Here is a 27,094-nt window from a genome sequence, read left to right on the forward strand (position 1 = left end):
ATCGCCCCATGTCTGTCTCGTATACCTATAGTTAATTTAGCGGCAGCCTACCTATAAAATAGCTCTTTCTCTAGTTGTTTTTTGGTGTAGCAATGAATAGGAGCTCATTTTTTGAGATGGATAGATGCCTTAACGACTTTTTGAAGCTCAGAAACCACCGGGAATCACTGCAGATAAACCACAAAGTCAGGTCATTTCGGTGGCAGCAATACTGCGCGTAATGCAGTCGCATTCGTTACCTACGGTGTAGTTGCTCCCACGAGTACATGGCAAACCCGCCCGGCATATCTTCCTCAACTAAATGCGATCTTAACGCATTACCATATCGCCCGAACTCGGCAGTGCGAATACCACACAGCCTACCAACACATAATAACCAAAGTCTATTACTACAGGCTACACAACCAAAAGAAGCACAGCAAAATTCACCACCCACCTGTGTGCGGTAGATCAATGTTATATTTATGCAGAATAGCATGCTGATTCGCAATTTTTAAATATCCCAAGTATCAGCGGTGTGATACTTTATTACAATAAGAAAATAAGTTTAATAGCAATGAATGATATCGGTAGCAAAACAATAGGAGAGACACCGTTACCCGAAAGACTGCCGAGCCGGGCTATAATTCCATCACGCGAAAAAAAGAACCTCAGGAAGGCGCGAGGCGCGGATATTAATAACCGCAGCCGCATACATGCTGAGAGTAGCACTCCAAACGGTTCGTGAAACATAAGTACTATCATTTAATTCCCCTACCAGTGAGTCGCAAAGAAGGATATACAGTTTTACGATGGACGCTAGAAGTCCGTAAATAGCATGAAGCATGACAACATCCGATACGAAAAAGCCCGCGGTTACGTGAAGAATTACCAAAGGCACTTAATCTCTACCGAATCGAGCGAGCATTTTGGTGCTTGAACGAACTCCCTCTCAAGTTGCGAGCGATTGAACTTAAATACTCAATAGGAGGGTTGGTTGTATATTCGGGCGGCAACGGGTCGTCTACAGCGCGGTTGCGCTCATCGGGACTGCCATTTTATAAAAAGCGCACTTTCGCGAACAGACAACTCAGAAATGCGAATAATAAAGGTCGTAAAAAGATCATTAAGAAACTGTCGCAAATCGAAACAATCACAATGCTATTGAATTGAGACATATTACTCTATTTTGTCGCGAAATCCACGCGGAAAAAGCACAAACTTCACTCGGAAAAAACGAGCGCGCGGGCTGCGAAATCAACGCGGAAAAAGCACAAATCCTACGCGGAAAAATAACGCCGGGTCGCAAAATTCCACGCGAAAAAACACACGCGCCGTTAGAATCAGGGTTAAGAGGACCGTCGACGCGCGCAGAGACGAGAAAATGATTGCTGATCGAACGCCAACGAAGCCGGTTATGATTCGCCACTTTAAAATCACTATATCTACAACAGGATCGCAGGAAACATAAAAAAAATCTCCGCACGCCGACACGACAGACAGCGAGGTCGCGCCAGAAACAATATCGTCGCAGTTTGGCAATCGATTTCATTTCGCGGCAGTAATGGGTCCGGGGCAGAGAGTGATCACCTCAGGGCACCGCATCGCTAGTAAGGCACAAGAAACGCTGTCGCACCGTAACGGGCTTTCGAACAAGCCCGCGTCAGTAAGTCAATACTTCTTCGGATAATAAGCACTCGCGTGCCAGCCGGCAAGGCAGCTCCGACGCGCGGATGCAGACGAGTCTCAACATGCAAATGTAAATTCCACTCCCGTTCCATCCGAAGAATCTGGGCTAACTACAGAAAGAAAATAATACAAAAGGTTTGCACACGATAAAGAAAGACAGCGTCCCAAAAAAGGTCGACATACGTTGTTCCCGGCAGAGTATTATCAAGCGACGTACTACAATTCAATGGTACAAAACGGAAGCACGCATCATATCAGCATGACGTGTATCAAATCATGGACACCAGGATATACATACACATACGTATAGAGGTCCCTACTATTTCTTATAAAGAGCACAAACAATTGCAAACGCCAATTCGGCGAAAGCAGTAGGAAAAGAAAGGCGTGGAAAAAATTTAGATACTTAACCTAGTTAGAACCTAGACTGCCAAGTAGGGCTGAGCGCAAGTCAAGCAGCGAGAGACGATATTTTCGAGTACTGAAATTGTAAGCATGTTTCAACTAAGAGGTACATTATCAACGAGAAATACTGTTCGCAAGCCTTCAAATGTCAATTAACATGCAGTAGGTTAGTGGAAATGAAATTTGTTTGAAATCAACTCGCAGCATTTCCCACATAATGCAATGCAATAAGTGGTCAAACAATACCAAATTATCTTCACGTGGTGCAGAATTGACATTGTTTCCTATCTGGCAGCATAAAAGGTACATATTTGAAATTCCAATTAATTGCGATACTCGAGTCAAATCACTCAGGTACTCGAATTCGCCCAGCCCTACGAGCTCGGGTCGACAGAACCCGCATCAATTGTCCGAATTGTCAGCGGCGAAACTAGACCCGGGCACCAACGGCGCCGAGGTGCTGACGGGCCTGCCGCTTTCCGATCGTTTCAATATCCCCCCAAAACTGCGTCTCGGCTTCATCTCCTCGACCGGACTCATCGATTTCCTGTAATCTTCATGGTGCGATTTTCTGTACAGCTTCTTCTGCAGCTTGCTCTTCTCCTTGTCTTTGTCCTTACGCCTGAACAGCCCCGAGTGCTGTTTGAAATCGGTCGGCGTGGACCCGCCCGAGGGCTGCTTTTTGAGACGGTCCGACGTGCTGCGCGTCACGCTGGCCGAAGGCGCGGGCTCGCTAAGGGGGGACTTGTCCAGGGCCAGTGCAACTTTCTCTAGGACCTCCCCGGTGAAAGAACCCACAGGCACGTCCAGTGAGGCGCTGCTGCCGATGGAACTCTGGCCCGGGCTGCCCCTGTCGCCGCCGCTTCAAGAAAAGGATAATCTGTTTTTTCTTGTGACGTAGGCAAGGTCCCAACGGGTGAACCAAACCAAACCTCATCCCAAACAAACGAATCATGCCAACGAAACCGTGATGCGCCCCGCGGTCATTGTCTTTGCGGTGATAGAACGAAAACATGTGAGGCGGAAAAGTAAAATGCTCGATGTTAACAAAACGGTGCGACTGAGTGTTAGAAAAAACAGCAGCAATTTGGTCGCCCTGGGCTAGAAAAATTCGATGAATTTGCTAAAAAGGAGGGTGGCGTTAACAGCGACGAAATTTAAATGTGACTACCGCGCAGAAACATCAACGAAATGAGCTCAAAAACGCACAAGACTGCTACGACATGCCGCAACATGTATCAAGTTTGATGACTGCTTCTGTTTGTCTCTCTCATTCAAACCAAAGGTGGGGAAGATTTCGCTATGGATACCACAGTTTGATGGTGTATGCCTGGCGATATGTTATTATGTCAAGTCCAAGACATTTGTCTGTTTTGATATTGGCCCACGGCAAGCTCCCTCTTTACACACCATTTAATCGTATACCGCAAACACTCTTTGAGCAGCCGCATAGCCAGCCAACAGAAAAGAAGGGCAAGGTGAAACCAAAGACAGCTTTGTTGTAAATTGTAAGAGTTTAATCGGGTTAAATCTATGTATTAATGCCAATGCCGCAAGGATCATATAACCTTGATCATGCTAACGTATATATACGCGTAAAGTTATGTCAGTTACTAAAATATAGATTCAGATCAATTTTATTCAATTTCGTGCCTGAATGTCAATATTGACTTACTCGAGAAGCGGGGGCGGGGGGGGAAGTCAATCACAAACAAATTTTGGTGCGCTGTTAGTGACTGAATGTGTGGGCATAAAATCGTATGACGAATGGTTAAGGTAAATTATAAAGATTAATGTCATTAAGACAGTGTATGACAACAGCATGAAGAAACAATCTGAACAATATTGGAATGCATTTGGATTTATTAAAGGATAATCAGATTACTCTCTCCGAGAGCGCAATAAAGGATTTCAAAAGGGGGTAGAGTCGAGCTGGTACAGGGGTAGGACCGGAAAAGGCGGCGTTAAAATATTGTGAGCTAGCCGCCACTTTGACACCGTACCGAGCAACAAAACATAGCAAACCACTTGGCGCAAAAAACACACGGTATCATGAGTGGTAATAGCAAGTGAAAAACGCTCAATAATACGGTGCTAATCGCTCGAAAGTATCGATAAGTCACAGCGGAAAAACATTTCATCCAAAATCAATCGCACTGCATTGAAAACACGAAAAAGCAGGCCATAAACCCGAAATATTAGACGTGTGGCAAGGGTGGCAAAACTTGCACAGCGAAATAAAAAGTGTACGCACTCGAATTCAACGTAACGCAATAAAAATAACCGAAAAATGACATAAACCCATCGAATATCACACAAGATATTCAACAGCGCCCATCACTTGAGATAGAATTGATAAAAACGTATCCGACATGCCATGCTGATATGATTGCGTTCAAAAACCAAAGACAGCGAGGGACTCAAAAGAAAAGTGCTACCTTGCAAGTCTCACTCTACTAGAAAAAGTAAATAAATTCTAACCTTTGCGGTGGCTGTCCCCTGCTGCTCTGTCTTCGGGTTGGCGGGTACCTTCCTGACGCCACGCGTGGGGAATTCCTGCCGCTGAAAGCGTCCGGGTGGCTCGGAGGGTGAGAGGGCAGCTTTTTTGTGAGCGTCGTCACCCACATCTTCTGGTCTTCCGGCGTTTGCGCCTTGATCAGAAGGTCCTTGGCGGAGTTGATGTCGAAGTTCACTGGGAAAGGATGACGCAAGGCAATGAATATCGGTGTATTCAGTCGCAAAATATGATAGCTCACCTCGGCAAGGAGTAATGTGTCCTTGTTCCAAGTGTTCCCGATGGCATTTAGTTCGGCAGCCTGGAAATTGATCGGGTCAAATTAGCGGGTCAGCTCATGCAACCTCCGGAGATAGATTACCACAAAGATTGCCAGCTAACTCGGCAAGATTGCCACGTATACTTTCAGCAACTTTTAGCAGATTACCACACAGATTATTCAATTGACTATTAGTAGATTACCACATAGATTTGTAGCGAATTTTGGTGGATTAAGATGCAGATTTGAAACAACTTTTCTTGGATTTTTGGGCCGACAACAATAAAAATGATCCCTGGCACCTTCGCCGATAACACCGGTATATTGAGCTGATATTCAACAGATATGGCATTTAGATTACGGCGCATTTCAAATACTTCACAGAATTTATTCGAACAGCTTTACGGTCATTGCTATGCTTAGACATGAAATATACTAGAAATGATGCCTCTGAACCCGTAAGCTATAAGATTTCTATCAATATTTGCGGTCTAGCAGACGCAGATTACAATTCTCTGACTCAAACTATCATGCAGTGACGTCACAAAAATTGCCGATATATTTTTACCCCTAAAGGCCGATACCGATATTTCCTCGAAAGTGTGATATCTCCTCGACATTATTTTCGGTCGGGCTGTATTAAATACTATTGCCAGTATTGAAGATATTAGGAGATAATCGTGGAATTTTCACTGTCAGACTCGACTTGATTCGAGTCATTTTTTCAAAATACGGAAATGACTCTACTCGAGTCATTGCGCATGACTCGAGACGCAGATGGCCAAGACAGACATTTCTTTGTAATTTCCAATAGTAAAGTAACCATACTATTGGGATTTCGGGTATTCGTACTGCTACTTGAAAATGCAACTAGAAACTGCTAAAAGTAAGGGAATTTAGTATATTATAAATGCGAACCATTCGATATCACCAAACAGAGTGATAAAAAGTGGGTTGACAAGACTTTAACTGGAAACCGAGCAGTCAACACAATGACTTGGACTCTGACTCCAGTCACAATACCATGACTCGGACTCGACCCTCTGCACGACGACTTGGACTCAGACTTGTCTCGGTGTTGAATTGAAACTATAAAAAAACTATAAAAGCGAGATTGACTTGTGATTCGGAGCCTGTGACTTGGTCACAACCCTGCTGACATATTACCACACTGATGGCGGACTTTTGAAAGAAACATCAGCAACGATCGTTTAGCATACTGGACACGATGCTCGTTTCAAAAGTCGGACAATTTTGTACGGCGGAAGCATAAAATTTGACTAATTTCAGAACCGGAGATAACAAAGACCTTGTCAGGAATAAACGCGGAACGGCCATCTGACATATGGCAGTGCAGATAAAACACGCAAGCCTCGTACTCACGTTGGCATTCGATGGCGGGCGGCGGCTTGAACATGTGCCACAGCGGCTTGGGGCACACCTCGCAATTGGTGGGCAGGTGATACATGATGTTGACAAACTCGTGACCCTTGGACTTCAGTTCGGCCGCCTTGGCGTCGGCGTCCGTCACCAGATTCGAGACGTTGGCCAGGTCGCGCCGGCTCTCCCCCTCGTTGGCGTACAGCACCTGTCACACGATCGTGCATATGTTACGCAAGGCGAGACTCACAGGCACACAGACAAGAGTCACCTGAAATGTGCTGGGGATGTCTTCGGGCTTGGCGCGGATGGCCTCCGCTTGCGTCACGGGCCTGACGTGGAATAACTTGCTGCAAAAAAAGAATGCGGGTCATGGGAGCAGGCTTGTAACCGAGTCGCAAGGTTCCGAGTCATGAGTGAAACGAGCTTGTAAGGTTTTGACTCGAGTCAAGTTTCGGGCCCTACTTTTCAAGCAGCAGTACTGAAAAACGAAATATGAACATGTAGTAACTTCGCTATTTTTCGAATTTACAATGAAATGCCTGTCCCGGCCCTCCGAGTCTCGAGTCAGATGCCTTCGTCGAGTCGTTCGAAATGACTCGAGTACAAGGCGAGTCAACACACGAATGGACTCATACCGAGTAGAGTCATTTTCCTTATTTGAATGGGCACGAGTGGAAGTGATAACGTAGATTACTACTCAAATATTGAGTGAAAGTGACGATTTTAAAGACAAGCAAAAACTACTTGAAATAGAACGTAAAAGTTATGAAAATAACTGGAGTTAATCCAAATACTACCTTCTACTAGGCTGAATTACAGACGTCAACAGCAAGAAGATTCACTTCAAAACGAAAGTGGAATCAGTTTAAAACCATGAACACTCGAGTAATGCACTGGCACTCCTGGCAAATACCGGGTACTTGAAAAAGGGCTGAGTACTTCTTTACTATGGATGAGCTCGGATAAAGACTGTGCAAATAGTACAACACCAGCGTACAGAACACCCGCTACGATTACGGAACGCCACGTAGCACATTGATCGATAAATGAGCAATCGTCTGATTTCAAATTTACCATGCCTCGGATACTGAAATGGGCTTAGAGCGTCGGTTCAGCATCCGGCGATTTAAAAAATGGCAGTTTCATTGAAACTTAAATATTGCAGCCACAAGGTAGATATACGAAAACTGAGATTTTCAATTTCGAACAGGATTTCTTTAAACAAGCGTATTGTAACCATGCCAGTAATCGGAACATATCTCAATCATTGACAATAAATTCCAAATTCTTGTCCAATAGACCGCTAAGAAGAAAACACAAAATAAATGTATTGCATCGACTCTGACTCGATGATCTCTTATTTATAAACAGGGTCGCCATCGATATGGACCCAAAAATAAGGACAGTCGAAAAATTATATTACCGTTAAAAGCGATGTTGTTCATACTTTGTATTTATATGAGCCGTGGCATATCACATTACATTATTATCGCAAGAAACAGCCTGCTCTTGCAATTCCTTGTTATTAGAATATGCTTCCTGGATCTCACGACAGCGCAGGTCTAGGTTCATCTTTACTTATCTTACTCGTTCTGACTAGAGGCGTCAACCAAGATGGAAAAACGCTGTAGGTTACATCAAGTTTAGACAAATTTTTTGAGCTTATGGAGCAAGAGCTCCAGTAACAATGCTTGTAGTCTTGATCCTGGCCGAAGCAAACTTCTTTGCGATGTTGGAATCGGGGAATATTGCTTTGAACAATTGCGATGTGCAATCGTTGTAGAGAAATGATTGCAGGTGTTTGACGTTGTGAAATGCCCAGGTACCCTCAGCAGCAGCTGCTGCCTAGTAGTCTCTGGTCGTTGGTAATGATCGACTTGTGAAAAAATAATTCATCGACTAGCTCGAATCAATCATTATGACACACTTCTTATGTTTTGGGGTATCAATGTGAATTGAAATAACGGTTTTTCCTATGGCCTCCAGGTTAATGTCCCAATTGCAGATATTGCAATGTGCGAAACACTCGCCCTTCAGGCTTCCTTTGAATTATCTCTCATAATCGTCACGAAAAACGTTTTTACGCCTGCTCATTTTAACTAAACAGATCCAGCTGTACTATTTTTAACCCAAGTGTCGACTGCACTGCGCTCTTTTCCAGTACGCAATAAATGCTACCTTCCCCACAGTTTACCCACAGTTTATTCTGCTGACTAGACGGTAGAAACCTGGTGCTGCTGTTCACTACTAAAATGACGTCTGCTGGGATAGCTTGGTACAGCCGAAACTACTGTACCACTCACTGACCTAGCTATCTCACCACTTAGAAGTTAAATCTTGTGGTGTGTATGCCACGGGAGTTCCTTTCATTAATAATATCATAAAATCTCGACGCAAAAGCGTAATTTTAGAATATCATGCAGGTACCAGAGGAAAACGATCTAAGTTCTGTATAGTTGCTCAAAATAAGACAAAATAGGGATACAAGTCGAAAAGAAGGACATATCTTAGAAATAAGGACAGTTGAGTTTTCTAAGACATGGCGCTTAAGAATAAGGACAAATCTTAGAAGGACGGTATGGCAACCCTGTTTATAAATATAACGTGTCAGCAACACTTACTCTAGATCCAAAACCATGCTCGGATTGGACGCGTTTTTGTCCTGTTCCGAATCGTAGAAAATAATCTTCTTTTTACTGACGATGACAAATTGCCGTTTCCAATATCCGTGTCGCTTGATATTCGACTTGTTCGGAATCGATAACCAGCCTTGAAGACGATTTTCTGCAATACCAATATGTTAACTTCAAAGCTCTATATAACATTCCATCTGCTATTCAAGGGGTTCCAGATCATAGATAATCGAAACAGGCTGATCCACGTTTCAATGTTACCTATAAACTTTTACATTATGAAAAATATTGTTCCTTCCCATTCTCTAGTAGTTGCTGACAATGACCCTTGATGAGTGTCAGCTGAAAATATTGATCTATTTAAATACGAATATATATCCAATTCTACAGCTGAAAATTGAGATCCTGTACAATTTGCAGGAATTTTAAACCTATGTTTAAGCCACACGGCGAAATTCTGTTAGCGCAGTGAATATTGCTATGAGATGCTGACAGAGGTAATGGCACTTCGTGTTGTAGAGGAGCACATACCCAAGATGTTAGAACTCATGAAAACATGTAATATATTGTTTCTCTGCGCCACCAAAGTAACAGAGTGTTCTCACATATTACAGACAAATGAGCTCATCATGGGTTTTTGGAAAATCATCTACCAGAGCATGAATGATTTAGAAGTCCCTGCATCAAGGCACAGCGCACATCTGGATACCGCATAAAACTATTTGCTTTGACAAAAAATCGAACTTACCAAGAACGCTGTCTTCGCTCTCCGTAAGACTCAACGTACCGACGTTGGTTGGGTGAAGTTGCGCCTGTTGCAGCTGATTGCCTAGCATTTCGATGTCGCTATCCTTGCTGTCCAACGCCATTTGAAGCTCATTGCACCGCGCACTTTCATCAGCCAGAGCCTGTCAAAAGCAACCGACAATATCATTGATATCGCACGGGATCTGATAGGGTTGCAGAACATATTCACATATTCGTGTAACTCACCAGCCTGCTCAGAGTACAGTGCCTAGTAGCAGTGCTTCAGTAAAACCATCAAAGTCGCATAACATGGCTTCGAATCATTTTAGTAACAACTGCATACTAATAACCTAAATTGGTAATTAGATATTGCATATTGAGTTCCAAATGCATATTGCCATGGGGATCTACTTCTACACCAAACATCAAGGTTCCAACAACTAATACTATTAGCAAAACGCGAGTTCGAATGATTGAATTAACGCCATCACAATCTGCTCAATACACACCGATTCCGTACAGTGTACATGGCAACACTTCCAGCCAATTAAAAACGCTATTGGCGAACTGACAAACTCAATTTGCACTTCGGCACCAGGTAAATATTCAAACGAAGAATTCCAAACGTCCGATCACTCAACAACACCCATTTCCAGAGCATGCTTACTACTTAGAAAATCAAGTAGTCTGCGCTCAATGCAAAAAGTCAATTATATTCAAATCAACACCCTAAAGGCAGTTCAGTAGACAGAGGGCACAGGTTCAACCGAGCACAAAAGCTAGCGAAGAATAAGTCAAGCGTTGCCCACAACAGGCCAATTAAGAAACAGGTGTTTTCTCGCTAAACACTTTGAGCACATAACTTTTATCGGTGTTTACGATAACAGCAAAGACACTCTGATTTTTGTTATAAATCTCGGAGACCTCCCCCAAAATTCAAAATTTCGAGGTGAAAAGCATCTATCTTTCTATGGCCCCGAGATTCCCGATTCAAATACCCGCAGTTTCTCACCGCTTGTAACTCTGTGATGTTTTGTTGATACTTATATGAATCGGTGCCGTATTTGTCCTTCTCCTGCTGCAGTTCGGCCTGTAACCGGCGGCATTCCTTTTCTTTCTTCTTGAGAGTGTCCGCCGATACCTGTCCAAGAAATTCAGGCGTCAGGTCACGGAAATCAACAGGTCAAATCCGCATCACGCCCGGGTACCTTGTTCTTACTCTTGTTTGGCATCATGTCCTTCCTGTTCATGACCTCGGCCAGTTTGTTGACGGCCTGCATTTTCTTTTGCTTTTCGAGGTCCAACTCTTTCCTCATGGACGCGGTGGACTTCTTCAACTCACCCAATTCGTCCATAGCTTTTCCTCGGTCTGTTACGTCAATGAGACAATAAGACATGTCTACTTGCATCAGGTAATCGGTTGCGTTATATTTCAGTCTAAATTCAGCCATGAGAGATATTACTACACGGCGTACAAAGGTAACATATTATAATTTAGAAAACTATACCATTTGCGACACTATTTCAATCATTTCACATTTGTCGTTATGGCTACGATGCATTTTGAAATTTTAAAGACTGCCGCCAGCGATTGCTGCAAACTATCTTCTTCCTACTTTTACATGAGGTAGTTTTTGGCCTGTACCAAAAAAAGCTACTTCAACTTAGCGTTGAGTACGGCATTCTTTTACTTGTACGTGCCGACATTAATTACATAGACCACATCATGCGTAACTACAACTATAATTCCCGCTACATGCTTCAGTCACTTGCCTTCGTTGGCTCTGCTGAATTTCTTTTGCGTTTCCTCCAGCTCCCTAACCTTCTTGCCAAGAATATCTTTGGTAGCTTGCAGATCTTCCTCCATCTGGAAAAGGAACACCGACGTTCTCACCACAAAGAACTGACGTTAGCCGTATGGCTGATATCGCTGCAACTACCATATGTGTAATCCAAGTTATGTTAGTTTCCGGCAGTGGTTCTCAAACCTGTTTTCATATTCCAGATATGCGTCACCAAAATATAGAGCAATTCGCTGAGTAAAATCATCGAACAATGTAAAAATATAGGGCCTTTTGAGACTTATCTATGTTACATGTGTCTGTAAACAGACTATTAGTCTCAAGTCAGGTTAAAAATTAGCTAAAGCATGGCTCAAAATTAGGAGGGCCGCCACTGAACTGTGACACTGCAGTTATAGTTGAGAACCACCGCTTTTACGGATTAGCTGCAGAAGTTAACTACTCCAAACTATATCTACAGCACACGCAGCAAGGCATACAAGCTTGGATTAGGGTTAGGGCAACGGAGTAAAAATCAAAAGAAAAGCAGCAATGCAAGCAGCTACCCAATCCGCATCAGCGTGTTGCTATAGCCGTCCCGTAAATTCACGCTCCACTACTTCGGAAAATGCCTTCTTACGCAAAGCCGCAAGCATCCTCACAAGCAGAATTTTGCCAAGTACAACGACAGCACTATCACTACTGATTCGAATGAAACATTTATTTTCATTCTCTGCCAAAATCTATTAGAATCGTAGTTCTACATGATGAATTCCGTGACGGTTCATTTCTACAGGATATAAATATACCCTGCAATGTCCAGTCTGGCTTTTATCGCTAATGGCGTTGCCACTCTGGTCATCTACCGAGACCGAGATCTAAAACACTTCTTCCAGCAATTGGGTGCTGACAAATACAACTAAGTTAAGGATTTCCGCGTTCACCAACTGTGACTCAAATCTACGGACAATCCACCGCTACTAAACATCAAACTTTCAGCTTACAGAGCAATAATACTAAGGTTTTAAAATTTCAATGACTAGAGAACCGATGCATACGAGACAGTGAATACACAGCACTGAACCCCGGCTCTGTTGTATACAGAGGTGGTCCGTAACGTCATACTTCTATTTTTTCGAAGTGCTTAAGCAAATATTGCCAGTTTCCACTACTCACTCAAGTGGTTAAGAGTTTAGACAGCTTCTGCTTCCACCGAAGAGTTTTCAGTTCAACCACCTCCGTTTGTATACGTACAAGCGTTTGCTTCCCGTTATTTGCCACGACAGCCAAGGCGAAATTAGTTTGTCGCATAGCGGCTACTCTCAGTCAACTCGTTATGGCTACTGGTTAGATTTGTTATTCTCGACCACGCAAAAGCAACGTTAACACTCTACCAAATCTACTCGACAAACGCTAAAGCTACCGCGAGTTAAACCCATGCAGGCGACGACAAAGCTACGGCAGCAGGCCGGAGGCGCGCCACTCACAAATGCCATTTTGTTTTTGACGCCGGTCAGCTCCTGCTTGACCACGTTCTCGGACTCTACTTTCTCGATCTGTATCTGGACAAACTCGCGCTCGTAGCGGGCGCGCAGCTGGTCCTGCGTGGCGCGCGCCGCTTGCATGCTCCGCATCTGCATCGCCAGACTTTCCCTGTGACGGCGCGAGCGCAACTTGATTTTTTTCGCATGCGTGATCGTGTGCGAGTTGCGAGAGAGATTACCGGTGAATTCAGCATAACAAATGCAACTACTATCATTATAATGAAAGCGATGTATCAGTGCTGCATTAATAAATTAGAATGTTTACCTAACACGAGTGTGAATTTGTGATATCCTAATCCTAATTAAACCATACGGTAACCCGAATGCATAATACACACAATCCAAGTGTCGAGTGCTGAATTCCTCAAGTGCCGTATATCGCAATTCGTATTTGTATTCAGTGAAACACTTATTTTCGAATATATCAATACAACATTGATGCGTCGCTTTCGTAATGATATCAGTTACTAAATTTCTAATGCCAAATTCACCGATGTCCGAATTCAGCATTCCGAATTCACTAGTAACGATTGACAGAAATCATAAAAGGGGAAAGAGAGAGGTTGCCATCCAAGCGAGTATGCCTTTCTGCCGCGGCTCGCAAACCCCACTCACGGCTGCCATCTCGGCCGTCTGCAGCTTCTCCGCGTCCATTTTCTCTCGGGCGTGCCGCAGCTCGTATTCCAGGTCCAGCTTTTGCTTCTCAACGCCGGCCTTGTCGGCCTCGACCACTTTCTTGGACGCGAATTCGGCGTCGAGTTTCAGCTGGGCCTCGGCTAAGTCGACCCTCAACGTGTCCCTTGGGAGCGGCAACGTTTACATTGGCAAGCAGGGGGGGGACACAGCATGGCCCCGGGAGTTAACAATACCATCGAAATCGTTTGCCCCACGGTGATATCATAACTTCTACTTTTTCAGAGTACTAGGTAGGTTCCACATTCTTCTACTGCATACTGGAGTGGCTCGGTATCTACACTACCTCCACTTTGGCTAAACGGTTTTGAAGGTAAAACCGTCTTGCAATAGGTTTGCATCAATTTTCAATCATACGTATTTTTGGTGCTATTTTTCATTCCGCTTCAGTCGCGAAGGCCCTGTTATTGCAACATAAACCAACTCCAATTATCACCAAAATGCATACGATCCCTTGACCAAATCTCTTTTTGAAACTGAGTGCAGACTTTGCAGATCTACATATTCCACTTCCGCTTGAAGTAGTTTTGACTAGTCTTGAATATTGCTACTTCTACCATCTACTAGTAATTTATCGTACTCCAGTATCAATGCTGACCACTTCCAACACCTCTGCCAGTCGATTGTGATCACACAGGGGCTTCGATGTGTCAAAAACGTCGAATGACAATCAAAATATGAAATGACCCAACCCGTGCGCCGCCCACGTGCCATAACAAATAGGCGATGCAAAAAGCGGAGTCAAATACCTTTCGTCTTTCACGCTCGCAATCTCGTGCGCCATCTCCAGGCATTTCCTCTCCAAGTCTTCCTTCTCCTCCTTCAGCTCCCTGACCTGCGTCTTGTAAAGCGTCTGCGGGGAAGAGGCGTTTAAATACACGTCGACGTCTAGATACAAGGCAGGCGCGACTTACCGAGAAATACTGCTCGGCCTCCAGCTGATCGCGGAGCTCCTGCATCTGGCCGTCGGCGTTAGCCTTCTGCTTCTTCATCTCCTGGATCCTCTTCTCCAGCGACTGCTTGTCGTCTTGCAAGCTGGCGAGATCCTGTCGGTAAAAAATAATAAAAAAAATTAAATAATCAAAAAGTGGGAAAATAAAATTTCGCGCCGAGCACTCCTCTGCAGAGGTGGCCGACAATGACGTACCTCTACTTAATCAGAGCATATAAGGAGGCTTTGCTTACTTACGCTACTTACTTGAGCGGTTACGTTTTTGGACCAGTTCCACTACCGCACAACAATTTCCAGAGAAAGACTGCTGGTGTGACCAAATCTACTTTTCACAACTCTCTTTTTTAGCAGTTTTCACTTACTCTAAGGCAGTGGTCAAGATCACTGATAAAAATTGAAATAGAATCAATTTAATCTATTCAATAGAAACATATGTGTTACTGCCTTCATGTGCACCCGTTACTGACCTTATACTGTATGAGGTGCAATCAATTTTCAACGTTAAAGATCGGTGTGTTTTAGAAAAGGGTCCGCGAGAATAATTTCATTTTTAAATCGATCTGTAGAGCTAAAAAGATTGCAGACGTAATATTTAAGGATCGCTGATTCTACTTGTAATTGAGTGGAAATTTACAATATTACTTCTACTTCCGCTTGAACCCGGCGACAATGTCAGATTTGACATCAGAATGTAGTAAAAACCTTGCCTTCCGAACACTTTTGGAAAATTTCACACCACAGGCGAACGACAGAAGATTCAACACAAAACACAAACCCCGCGTACCTTGCTGGACTGCTTTTCGTTGGCGCGTAGCGTCTTCACTTCGGCGTTCATGGTGGACAGCTCGTTCTGCAGCGTGCTCTTCTGGGCGGACTCGTGATTTTTCGTGTTCAGCAGATCCTTCAACTAAACCGAGACGAGGATGTTATTTAGAGGGCGCGTCGCGATGTCCTTGAGTTTCCGCGACCGCACCTCCCTCTCTGCTCGGTCTTTGAGCTCGGTGATCCTGGCGAGGTTGGAAGTCGTGCTCTCCAAGTCAAACCTGAGCAAGGCCACTTGCTCGCCGAGTTCGACGCCTTTACGCTCGGATTTTACGCGCTCTTCTTTTTCCTGGGCGAGCTGCTTTTCTAGAGCTGGAAAGTCAAAAGTCTCGCATGATCTCAGTAATCGTTTGCAGCAGAAAATTTTTGGAAATCTAGTGGGAAAATCGTCGTGAACACGGAAACACCTCCATTATTTGAGCAATTAGAAATCAAAACATAGTCGTAGATAAAAAAAAAAGCCACAAACGTCGTGAGCAACAGGCATTTCAGCAAGGGCTTCAAAAATGTCTTGAAACGCGAGTTCACAGCCTCACCCACCCCTCAATTTTCTTAGGAAGTGGTGTGAACCATTGGCCATCGAGCCCAGGTTAAGAAACATTGTCCAAATGCATTCTAGCCGAGCCATGTTTGCCCCATGCCGACACTTTTTTTAATAGGATTGCTATTAGGGCTGGGCATAATTCCAGTCGAGTATCAAAACGCGGTTTTTCGAGTACTGAAAATATACGCTTTACGCCGCTAAAAGTTACTTTATCAACGAGAATTATAGTTTCAATACTATTTTTGACTGTGGAAGCCGTGAAACCTTGGATTGCCGTATCGCAGCATACAAAACACATAGTACAAGCTACTAGCGTTACTGGAAATAACATATTTCTGGAGTCATGATCAACCCACTACATGTCACAAAACGCAATGAAATCGGTATCGTTGAAAAAATACTATAGTATCTGCAATGTGATGGAGAAGACGCTTTATCTTTTTTGTGGACGCAAAAAAAGTACAAATTTGAACACGGACATCTTACATACTGTTACTACATCATAACGAGTGATACTTGAATACTCGACTCGAAGCATAATGCGTGATTCAGAATCGAATCACTCAGGTACTCGATTTTGCCCAGCCCTAATTGCGATATTCAGAAAAATTCGTTTGGCCAAGTTTTCAAGAACACCGTGAACGGCTTGACGGCAGCGATATCTTCACGGACAATAAACTCATGCCAACCATTTTTCAGGAGACTCTCGCAGTTTTGAAATTATTCAATCGCATCAGATGCAATTTATCGATTTATCAAATTATCAACACCGATCGCAGCTGAAATTTAATGAAAAATCACGAAAATAGCAAAATATTATTGATAATTCCAACACTCTGAGGGGACTTATTGACAACCAAAATGATTTGACGTTACAATATTTGACCCATTACAGAAAAGAGATACTGCAACGAACGGGGTTCTCGCCTCTAAAAAAATCCCCTTGGATACGCCACTGATCGACACTCGACAAGGATAAATATATGTCGATCCCAACTTTCTGAGTTAACTAGCATATCGCACTTCCCGCCAAGATACCTTTCATAGCCTCCGACTTGGCGCCCTCGATGGAGGCGTATTTCTTGTTCCTAAGCTCCAGCGTATTCCGCAACGTCTCGTGCTCGTTCCGCTCCTTCTCCAGAGCATCGTTGACAGTCTTCAATTCAAACTTGAGCTTCGTGGAACTCTGAAAACGAATGGCGCGCACGACGCGAATACCATGGGCGAGAACGATCATAAATAAATAAATAATCATACTCTATCCAAAGTAGAAATTTTATCGTAGGCAGTGCTCTTCTCGCCATCGATTTTCGAAAGCTGCCTCTTCAGATTGTCACATTCTTGCCGCAACGACTTTGCGTTATCTGAAAGTTTATCAAACGTCGCAATAGCGTAAAACAATTACCGAAGGCACGCGTCGCTCACCTTCGAGATCGTGTATTCTGTTGCCGCCGTGGCTTTTTTCCTCTTCCAGCTCATTTTTGGTTCGGAGCAGCTGCCTCTCCAGGGATTTTTTCGAATCCTCCTGCTTACTCAGCTTGTCTTTGAGCTCGGCGTTTTTATTTTCGTGGAAGGCGACGGTCTGAGAAAGGTCAAATGCAATGATCATGTTGGTTCTGTGTGTGGCTCTTTAATTGCATATAACCGAGACAAAGCTTTTGCAAATAGATTGGCTTTATGTGTGAAAATTAAGGTCCCAGACCGAGTGGGCTAGCTGGAAAGTGGCGGTGGAGTTGTTAAAATTCAGAAAACATTCAAGATCTTCATTTTTAACATAATTTACTACAGGAACGGTCGAAACCTTAGTTCGCAAACACTACTCGTGATTGTGAAGAGTCAAATATCAACGGTGGATCGCAATAGCATTGGAAATTTGCAAATACTAGTCCATGTCATTTACCCTGATACTTGTCAATTGCTTATAGCTAAGAAAAGCCCACACAAATAGAGGCGTCAGCGAGCGCGGACCACATAAGCCTCGGTGACCACTAGGACATAGAAACGTTTTGATGCAGGAATACAAATTTTTGTCCAGTGAAAACTAGTCTTAGACGCCCTTCCATCCCTTCTACTAGACAATGAATCGGCAAACCGGCCTTCAAGCCCAGCGCTTACCATGAATCAAAATTTGTCGAGGTGAAAATGCATCGGAGCCTATCGCCTTAGCAACGATGTACCAACTTAGCTGGAAACCGAAATTAAAAGCCTGAAGACTTGGCGTTAATGCCCTAATATCTTCCATTGGCGTACTTTCGCCCCTTTGAGAACCACCTTTCCTAATTATTGTATATTGAGCACGCAGTAAAAAAATATTAGATCAATCGCGATGGTGAATCACACAGTATATAACAGAGTTGCGTCTATGCCAGGCAAGGATGCAAAAAACACGGTACCTTATTCAACTGCTGGTGCGCTTTCCGCAACTTCGTAACCGTGTCGCTTTCCGTCTTCAGTTTGATGTTGAGTTCGTCGACCTGCTTCAGCAGCTTGTCCAGCTTGTTTTCCTGCTCCATTTTCTCGCCCGCGTTGATAATCGAGTCCTCCACCTGTTTCTTCAGGCTGTTCACTTCCGCCTCGAGCTGAAACCCGTGCATAGACAGTCTTTACTTTTTCGTAATACTCGAGTGGGTTTTGCCTGCACGCTCGCCGAGTGGTTAAGTTGGATTTACCTCTACTTGATGCTATCGGTGTCAAGCTTTTTAATTGGAAAATTATGCTCGGTCAGTTTTGGATCGCTACTACGAGCGAAATCAGCATGTCATCCGGGAAATATAACGAAAAGATTATATCTAGCAACCTGAGGCACGATCAGTCGTTTATCATCAAGCTTTTGAGCACCGGACATTATGGCATGGTAACAATATGACAGGCTTGGGAGCGTTTAAGCATGTGCCTTTTTATGGATCTAGGAGATTATAAAGTAAAACAAGTCAATCACACTTAATTTTAGAAAATGATTACAACTTTTTGACGCTCTCTGACAATTCAAGTTGATCGCTACTTCACAAAAATGTTGTTTCGGTGAACAAACACAGAGTTGTGCTACATGTTTCAAATGCGATATGATCGAAGTTTCAGGGCCGCAGGGGGAAGAGGCACATACAGATATTCTCATTGCTAAAATATCTCCCAGGGGTGTAAAATTTTAACACTGGAACAGATAGACTTTGATTACTTGAACATTGAAGCGAATCAGCAAATTTAATATTCGAATCGTCATACCCAGCCCTAGTCACGGCCGCTCAACTAGTCATAGTCTGTAACACCTCGACCCGATCTACTTCTACAAACTATTTACGGTACTCGAGTAATTCCCAGACTTTCCGGTTTCTACTATTATTTTGAGTAGTCTTAGCATGTTTCGAAAACCATGCTGCGCTCATTATCGAGTAGAAATTTCCAACCTCAACAACCAGTATTTCTCGTCACCTTTCGCTTTTCCTCCGACTCTTGATTGTTCTTCCGTTGAAACTCGGTCTGTTTCGTTTGGAGTATCGTCTTCACTTGTCGCAATTCCGTCTCAAAGTGCCGCCGGCTGTCTTTCTCACTGTCCAAATCTCTCAAGGCCGCGTCGTACTTTGCGTTAAGTTGCCTGGCGAAAGATACGGGCAGCTTACACGTGCGCAACGACTCGCCAAATAACATTGTGCGGTACAGTAACGGATTAGATTTGGCTATTGTGACTAGCTGGTCAAATTAGGTTGGCTCCATAAATCCCACATTGCAACCCTTTACGACATTGCTTTAATTCATTGAAGAGTAGAGGGAAGAATATAGAAAACAATAAACCTTATTTGACTATAATCAATACCAAGTGATTTGTTTTCAGAGCTTGCACATGGCGGCAGGTATGGGCATATTTGTATCCTTGTTGATGGGCTATATATATCTACTTCTATACGGTACATATTTGGTATTGGTACCACAGGCCCACTTCTTTTCCGATCATAGACCAGGGGTGTGCATTTTTGACAGATCATATTTGCAGACAGATTTTAACAGCTTTCTAGTAATTGCAAGGTCAACACTCTCGTTGAGCATTGGTACCACCAATGATGAAACCAGTCGGATATCGTACTATTCATAACAATTGTGAATAGCTGAATGAAAATTGCGCAAGGCGAAATGAAATATTTCCGGTTGTTGAAAGAATTTTGTCGAAAATATTCATACGGGCAAAACCAACATGTGCATTTTGGCCAGTCTCCCAGCTCACACTCAACCTTAGCTCGGATGGATGAGCCCAAGATAAATTTAGAAAGTCCTTTCCCATGCCGCACGCCATTAAAATTAACACTTCTCCGTGGGCCACACTTTGCATACCACCATGGTTGACTATATGCTCGGAGCAGTGCAAATTCTAGCGTGGGACATCCACCGTGAAATGTCCAACGTGAGACCCTATGCCATACTATCGACACATACTTGAGTTTGTTTTGAACTTCCTCCTTGAGTTCGGATTCTTGATTAAGGGCGCCCTCCAATTCTTTGACTTTCGACATTGTCTTGTCGAGTTCCTAAACAGATCTCATGTGATTAACGTGATCACGCCACGGTGCGCAAAGACATGAATTTGCAGTGAAATATTAAAGTCCAGGATTTTGAAAATGCAAATGACTTACAGATGGGAATCATGTCCAATGATCTCAAGATTTCATGCACAGCACACTTTTAAAATTACCACAAACCACCGGCACCAGTAGTAGGCCTACATTTCCTATCTCGATTATGTTACAGGTCTGAGCTTGAAACCCAGATCGCTTTTACAAACATTGCTTATCTATTTCGAAGTGCACATACAATGAAGTAAGTCTCAAATTAATAGCATATTCAAATTCAATCATAGCTGTGTCTTATACTCAAAAGTATCGAGATTTAGAAAAGATTTCATATGCTAACAGATTCATTCACACTTCCCGTGTGCGAATTCGCAAAAAGGCGAACACAGCCCACTCCCTCCATCAAGATCACCGTCACCACTACAGTACCATGTCGAGTCCTCTCTACCAGGTACAATGCAGTGACTACGCCATTCACAGAAGTAGAGCAAGAATACCGCAACTTCATCAAAATTACCTCATTTGTGACACCATTAGGAATATCGTTGCTACTTCCAGTGGTCGGGGAATCGAACGACAAGGTAGCCTTTGAAAACCTGAAAAGTGAACAGGAGCGTCGCTAACAGCAATGGAAAAATAGACTGATCACTAAAACATCACATTCTTGAGATTGAAAAGAGTGAAATAGAGCAAGGAGCCAGAATAAATAACAATAAACCAACTATAACTTTACACTGTTTCAAACAGTCTGTTTGTAACAACAAGTGTACTTACTACTTACTATAATGGTATGCTTGTTTTGTGGGAACATTTATGTATTTCTTACTCTGTAAGCATCCGTTGTCTCAACATGTTCTTTGTTTGTAATTTCAGTTATTTGCATTACTATTTGTAGGGCCGGGTGCGTGTTCGAATAATAGACTTCAACAAGTTGTTTTGATGGCTTGCTATATGCTCATTCTTTAACAACCTCATGGTGTTTAGAATGGGTGAAATTCACTATTAAGGCTTGAGCAACGACAAAAACAGGCGCTGAGCCTGTCAACGTTCATCCATAGAGAACAACGACACGTGTCCAGATATGCAAGAGTTGTAAATATTGTCTCATATTTGACCAAAAACACCTTATGACTCGATACCAAGTTGTGTATTGGAGTATCATTCACTATGACATGATACATAACAATAGCAAACTGCAAAATTCATATATATATCTTTCATTCAGTCGCAAAGAATAAAATGTCAGTTACCCTGGGAAAAATTAATGTTTTCTTATTCATGAACCACAACTATGGCATACGCTCCATGATAAAGTTCGGGTTGATCACTACACCGAATTCCACGTCACCGTGCACATGCTTAAAATCATGCTACATGTTCAGATGAGCCGTGATAAAGCCAATTGAAATTTCAAGGCTTTAATATTGAAAAGAGAGTACCGAAACAATAATTCCCACGGATAAAACAGCTTCAAGAGACTCTTGGAGGTACAGAACTTCAGTGCGCAGTTGAATCATAATTATATTCGTTATCTTTTCAATACGAAAATATTCTGGTTTATCTCAATATGAATTTATTATTCAATTGTATGATGATACTGCTCTTTGTCAAATGGAAATAATAATAAAGGGGCATCCTACATCAACTTGCGTCGCGGGCCGGATTCAAACCTACGGGTAGCTCGCGGGCCGCACCAGTCAAATGATTCCATAATGTCCGTGACCTCATTGTTACTTGAATATTTTATTATCAAGCATTATATTATATTACGGAATCGCCAAAAATACTATGTTGGCCGGTTGAATTCAGTTATAAACCACTAAAATAGTGGCTCTAACGGCATTATAGGTTCGTATAGTTCTATGCTCTCTTTGTTTAGTCGTAATCTGGTTTTAGCACTGCGATCACGAATATTTGAATTCTATTTTTATGTAATTATCTTCATATAAGCACATTCCACATATAACGGTTTGCACTGGCGTTTTGACTTCTGCGAATAACTACTTTTCGGTAAGTTTTTCCATAAAACTCAGAATTCAGTATGCAATTTTTGCATTCTCGGAATTAGGTTTCAATGTCATCGACTTCTCTGTAATGGTGAGTGAAACTAAAATACCACTGTCTGATGGTTGTAAAATGGCCTTATGAACATGATCGACATTTGCTGTGTTGAAGGATTATTTAATGGAAGTATTTCTTACTAAAAGCATCAACATTTTTGTTACAAATGTGCTGGATAATACAAGCATTCATCAATATACACAGAATTGCCGTATGTTTGACACCACTGCCCTTCGTGCATTGAAACCTTGATCCTGGCATTCAAAACCACAAGGGCACAATGGGCAAAGTTATAATCATTTCTGGTCAAGTATAATCGGCATTATTCCTTTATGATTGCCAAAAAGGACTCAAATACTTGAAGATTGATACTCTATTCCGAATCGAATCCCTCAGGTACGTTGGGCGTCTGAGTCTCGAGTCATATGACTTGGTTCGAGTCATGAATCCAAGTCGAGTCAATACACAGATTGGCTCGAGTCATGTCGAGTCATTTCCGTATTTTGATAAAATGACTCGAGCCAATTCGAGTCATCGAAAAATTTTAGCACTCCAAAAAATCGTCTTCTACTACTCGACTTGAATCATTAAAATGAATACTCGATTCAGATTCAGTACTCGTAACCCAGTGCAATTCTAGTCATCTTCCGCACGAAATTGACATTGACAAAATTCCATCTGAGACATGTTTCGATGCAGCAGTCATTTATCGAGAACAACCAAGGCATCGCGCCGTTGATGAGACAAAGCAAATCACCAGTGTCAAAAACAGCATTGAAGTCCGCAAGTGAAAGAATGAAGATTTAATCACGGAAGGCATGAGTGATGGCAGAAATGTAGTGTTACGAAGCCATTGTGCGATGGGACACACTGCATATCGCCACAGCGTCCTATTCACGCCATAACGCTATGGCATTAGTCAGCGAGCATTGTGAAGTCAGCAAGATTTTGCCACGTCATACCTTAAACGAATTTACCAGGTCCAAGCGGTTACCAATGAATTCCACACTTGGTGAATTTGCCAAGTTGAATACGGCACTTGGCCGCCCCAAATTCTAATCGCATCCTTACCTAACCCGCATATATACATGCCGGGTGCAGAATTCACCAAGTGCTGTATATCATAATTCAAGCTCATATTCAGTAAAACCTTCATATACGAATTCATTCATATAATATTGATGCATCACTTTCGTAATAATAATAGGAACATCTAAAATAACATTTCTAATACTGAATTTACTAGTTACCGTCCAAGCGACGTCGCCACGACTTAACAGAAGTACAGTGCTCATAAAAAGCAATATCCACTTACACAGATTCCGACGAGTAGGTGAATCCGATAAAAGGCAAGTGATTGCCCGTGAACGCTCTCGGTGTCGGGAATATTTCCTGGTCGCCTCTGTCGTCTTCGATTTCGTCAAAATTCCTCGTGTCAGTATCGGAACTCAATTCGGGAACTACAGGAGCCACAACTACAACAAAAAGACATTGCTGCGTCTTTGCCACACATAATTTAATGCCGCTCAATATATAACTGAACTACATTATGTAATGGTGTGTGTTGTTGAGTATTATATTATACCACCAGCTAAGTCGCACTTCCACACATATTTGGAGGTTGTATTCTGTTTTAAATTCCATAACCGAATTCGCCAAACAACACCATATTTATATATTTCCAAGCGAAGCACCTCAAAAAGGCATCATTCTCCATCGCCATATTTCGCTACAATCCATCATATGGAAGGGTATTGGAGCATAACAGGAATGTCTTTTGATTATTTATAATGGATCAAACTGTCCAAAGCGCGGACGCATTTCATCACTTAAATACGGGGCCCTATCGATATCGCGCCACTTAGACTGTGCGCTGCCACATGTCACACAGTGTCTAATAACAGGAAATTACAGTGAAGTAAATCACTGACTCCACACTTTCCGGGCAGATGTACGAAGCACATATATAAGCAGACATTATTGGAAAAACTGTACCGAGTCCCATTGTAAACAGCTAAAACCAGCATGCAGTTATGCTACAACTAAGTGATCTCTCTTCAGATAGAGAACAAAAACATAATTATATAACTATGGTAATAATGTGATTAAGATGCAGATCTTTATCAGAGTCACTCATCAAGGTACAGACACTGTTTTAACTGTTTCAATTACGCTGCAAACATACTTACAGTGGATCACCCTACATTCAACCCTTTTCTACCGCAAAATTTACTTCGGCAATCAAATGGTATCTGGCTTATTTGTGGTGGATAACGAAATCCGTGAAATTCAGTGAACAAAAACACTGCACTGCCTAAAACCCTACCGTTCGAAGTTTGTGAAAAATTTGGACAACAGTAGCCTACCATTGCAGTGTCATATTATTGATAATCGCATTTAATAGTCAATCAATTTTCCTACATTTGATAAAACTATATGCATCAATTCCCCAGGGTATTCGATATTAGTCGAGATACTAGAATCGAACATGTAAACATTCACCTTCTTCATAGAAACTAACAGACCTGACACATTTGCATGGTGATGAATATTCTCTAGAAATGTACTAGGCTAACACAGAAATACAATACATAGATCTGTGAATATCTTCTGAAAGCTTCATGCACCACCGAACCTATGGCAATTAGCACGAGAAGGCTCTTATTGGGCATCAATTGCATAGCAAAAACACGGGCAATGAAAATCCAGTACGTACCGTGTCGAATATTTTCAAACGTCCAATTATCATTTTTGAAAAAAGGATGCCTCTTTATCTCGCCCACGCCAGTCCTGCCAAGACGTTGGTTACTGAAAGGAATCCCAGAACGATGAGTACAAATGCCATCGAACAAACGCATTGCAACGTACCAATCGCAAAGAAAAGCGCATATGAGATTTTTCGCGTTGTCCGACATACTGACGTCGTCAGGAAAACTTAAAGAATTTCTATGATCCATAATTTTTCCGTAAGTGCCGACCAGTGAATCGGCGTAAAATGGCGTATCACCAACAAGCATTTCAAACAGAAACACACCGACCTGCAGAAAAACCATGGTATATAAACAGGGTAGGAATAAAGCAAACAAAACGCTAAGATTTCACTTACCGACCACCAATCACACTCTCTTCCGTAGTGTCCTTGACCCCCTTGCGATTGGAGCACCTCTGGTGATATATAGTCCGGTGTTCCCACAGCGGTGTCAGACCGGACCATACCCTCCTATTGCAACAAACAATCCAGATTCATAAGTATATCGCTTCAACGCTAATCAACGCATTGAATTACATTGTCCAGACTCATGCAAGTACCAAAGTCGGCAAGTTTGAGATGTCCGTGCGCGTCCAAGAGCATGTTATCTGGCTTTACGTCCCTTGAAATTTTTATAAATACGTCAATTTTCAGTTAAATAGCTATCACTGGGAAAACGAATATAAACAGACAGTCTATTTGCAACGGTATTGCTTCGGAAACCTTAGTTACTGACAACCTATTCCAAAACAGTGAAGGCTTGAATATAATTCGAAACCTACATGTTATCTTCTCATAAATCAGTCAATATACAATAACATGTGTTAATGTGGTATCTTATTCTTGGTATATACTCGAAACTATTCATTCAAAACGAGGCAAGAGTCAATCCTTCACTATTAATTGTATTAAAGACTCTGTGGCATCAATTCAAAACGCTACTATCAATGACTTTTTGGGGAAATCAGAGCAACACAATCCAAGGAAATATCGATTAACACTGTCTGCTCAGATCGATACAAATTACAAATCTTAGATTGTTTCAAGGGAAAAGAAGTAATTCAATACCTCAAAGAAAAACATCGTAAGGAATTGATCAATCCCTTTCCTTACGTTATCTCAACAACACAGTGATTGTGAACTAGTGTGATTTATTATTCATCGCATAGGATAATCGATTCACCCAAGTCGTTATACAGGAACAGACTCAGCACAGCGGGAGAAGAAAAGACAACACTTTGCAGATTACACTGCAACAGTCTTCCGACAACAAAAGCTAGTGAATGTATCGCTTGTAAACAACATATCCATAGTTTACGTTATCGTGACTACGGGCGCTTGAAAAGGTTATGTAGTGGTGTATGATGTAATTAAAGTAGCTATACCGCCATACGAAAAACACGCCTGGAATCTCTCTTATTTTCCAGACGGCGTCAATCCAAAATAGAGAGAAACGGGCACAACCAACCTGTGTATAAATCCCATGCCGTGTATCGCCTCCAAGGCCAGGACCACCTCGGCAGTGTAGAATTTGGCCCAGCCCTCCGGCACGTCATAGTTTGACATCAAAGTGACCAGGTCTCCGCCGGGCATGAACTCCATCACCATATAAAGGTATCTGTTGTCTTGAAAAGAATAGTGCAGCCGGACTATCCAGTCCGACTTGGCATGAGCCATAATGTCTCTCTCCTCCCAGAAGAAAGCCGACTCTGACCTTTTTATCTGAAACAGACCGCAAACATTCGCTTGAGAAGTTAATCATTTCAACGCAACAGGCGG

The 27,094-nt window shown here is 42.6% G+C and overlaps 1 protein-coding gene across 3 annotated transcripts in view; it reads right to left on the reverse strand.

Moving 5' to 3' along the window:
- Nucleotides 1-424: 424 nt before the first annotated feature.
- Nucleotides 425-27,094, reverse strand: part of LOC145446847 (rho-associated protein kinase 1-like) — a 30,085-nt gene continuing 3,415 nt past the window's right edge. The window contains exons 4-31 of one of the 3 annotated variants that reach the window (XM_080325221.1): nt 26,784-27,037; nt 25,853-25,937; nt 25,673-25,786; nt 25,435-25,604; nt 25,283-25,374; nt 23,882-24,041; nt 21,023-21,101; nt 20,372-20,463; nt 19,376-19,538; nt 18,340-18,525; nt 17,372-17,528; nt 17,204-17,310; nt 16,985-17,132; nt 15,554-15,714; nt 15,365-15,487; nt 14,543-14,674; nt 14,378-14,481; nt 12,879-13,044; nt 11,384-11,477; nt 10,819-10,979; nt 10,623-10,751; nt 9,612-9,771; nt 8,852-9,014; nt 6,499-6,577; nt 6,231-6,435; nt 4,830-4,889; nt 4,555-4,765; nt 425-2,935 (exon numbers count right to left, since the gene is read on the reverse strand). In XM_080325221.1, coding sequence (XP_080181347.1) covers nt 2,476-2,935; nt 4,555-4,765; nt 4,830-4,889; nt 6,231-6,435; nt 6,499-6,577; nt 8,852-9,014; nt 9,612-9,771; nt 10,623-10,751; nt 10,819-10,979; nt 11,384-11,477; nt 12,879-13,044; nt 14,378-14,481; nt 14,543-14,674; nt 15,365-15,487; nt 15,554-15,714; nt 16,985-17,132; nt 17,204-17,310; nt 17,372-17,528; nt 18,340-18,525; nt 19,376-19,538; nt 20,372-20,463; nt 21,023-21,101; nt 23,882-24,041; nt 25,283-25,374; nt 25,435-25,604; nt 25,673-25,786; nt 25,853-25,937; nt 26,784-27,037 — 4,215 coding nt within the window. In that variant the 3' untranslated portion in view covers nt 425-2,475. Of the gene's footprint in view, nt 2,936-4,554; nt 4,766-4,829; nt 4,890-6,230; nt 6,436-6,498; nt 6,578-8,851; nt 9,015-9,611; nt 9,772-10,622; nt 10,752-10,818; nt 10,980-11,383; nt 11,478-12,878; nt 13,045-13,550; nt 13,735-14,377; nt 14,482-14,542; nt 14,675-15,364; nt 15,488-15,553; nt 15,715-16,984; nt 17,133-17,203; nt 17,311-17,371; nt 17,529-18,339; nt 18,526-19,375; nt 19,539-20,371; nt 20,464-21,022; nt 21,102-23,881; nt 24,042-25,282; nt 25,375-25,434; nt 25,605-25,672; nt 25,787-25,852; nt 25,938-26,783; nt 27,038-27,094 lie in introns of all 3 variants that reach the window. The other 2 variants (XM_080325220.1, XM_080325222.1) reach the window with 2 other exon arrangements.

The sequence above is a fragment of the Botryllus schlosseri genome, chromosome 9, assembly GCF_051294905.1.
Source record: "Botryllus schlosseri isolate E-star chromosome 9, Bs_hap1, whole genome shotgun sequence".
NCBI classification, from domain to species: Eukaryota; Metazoa; Chordata; class Ascidiacea; order Stolidobranchia; family Styelidae; genus Botryllus; species Botryllus schlosseri.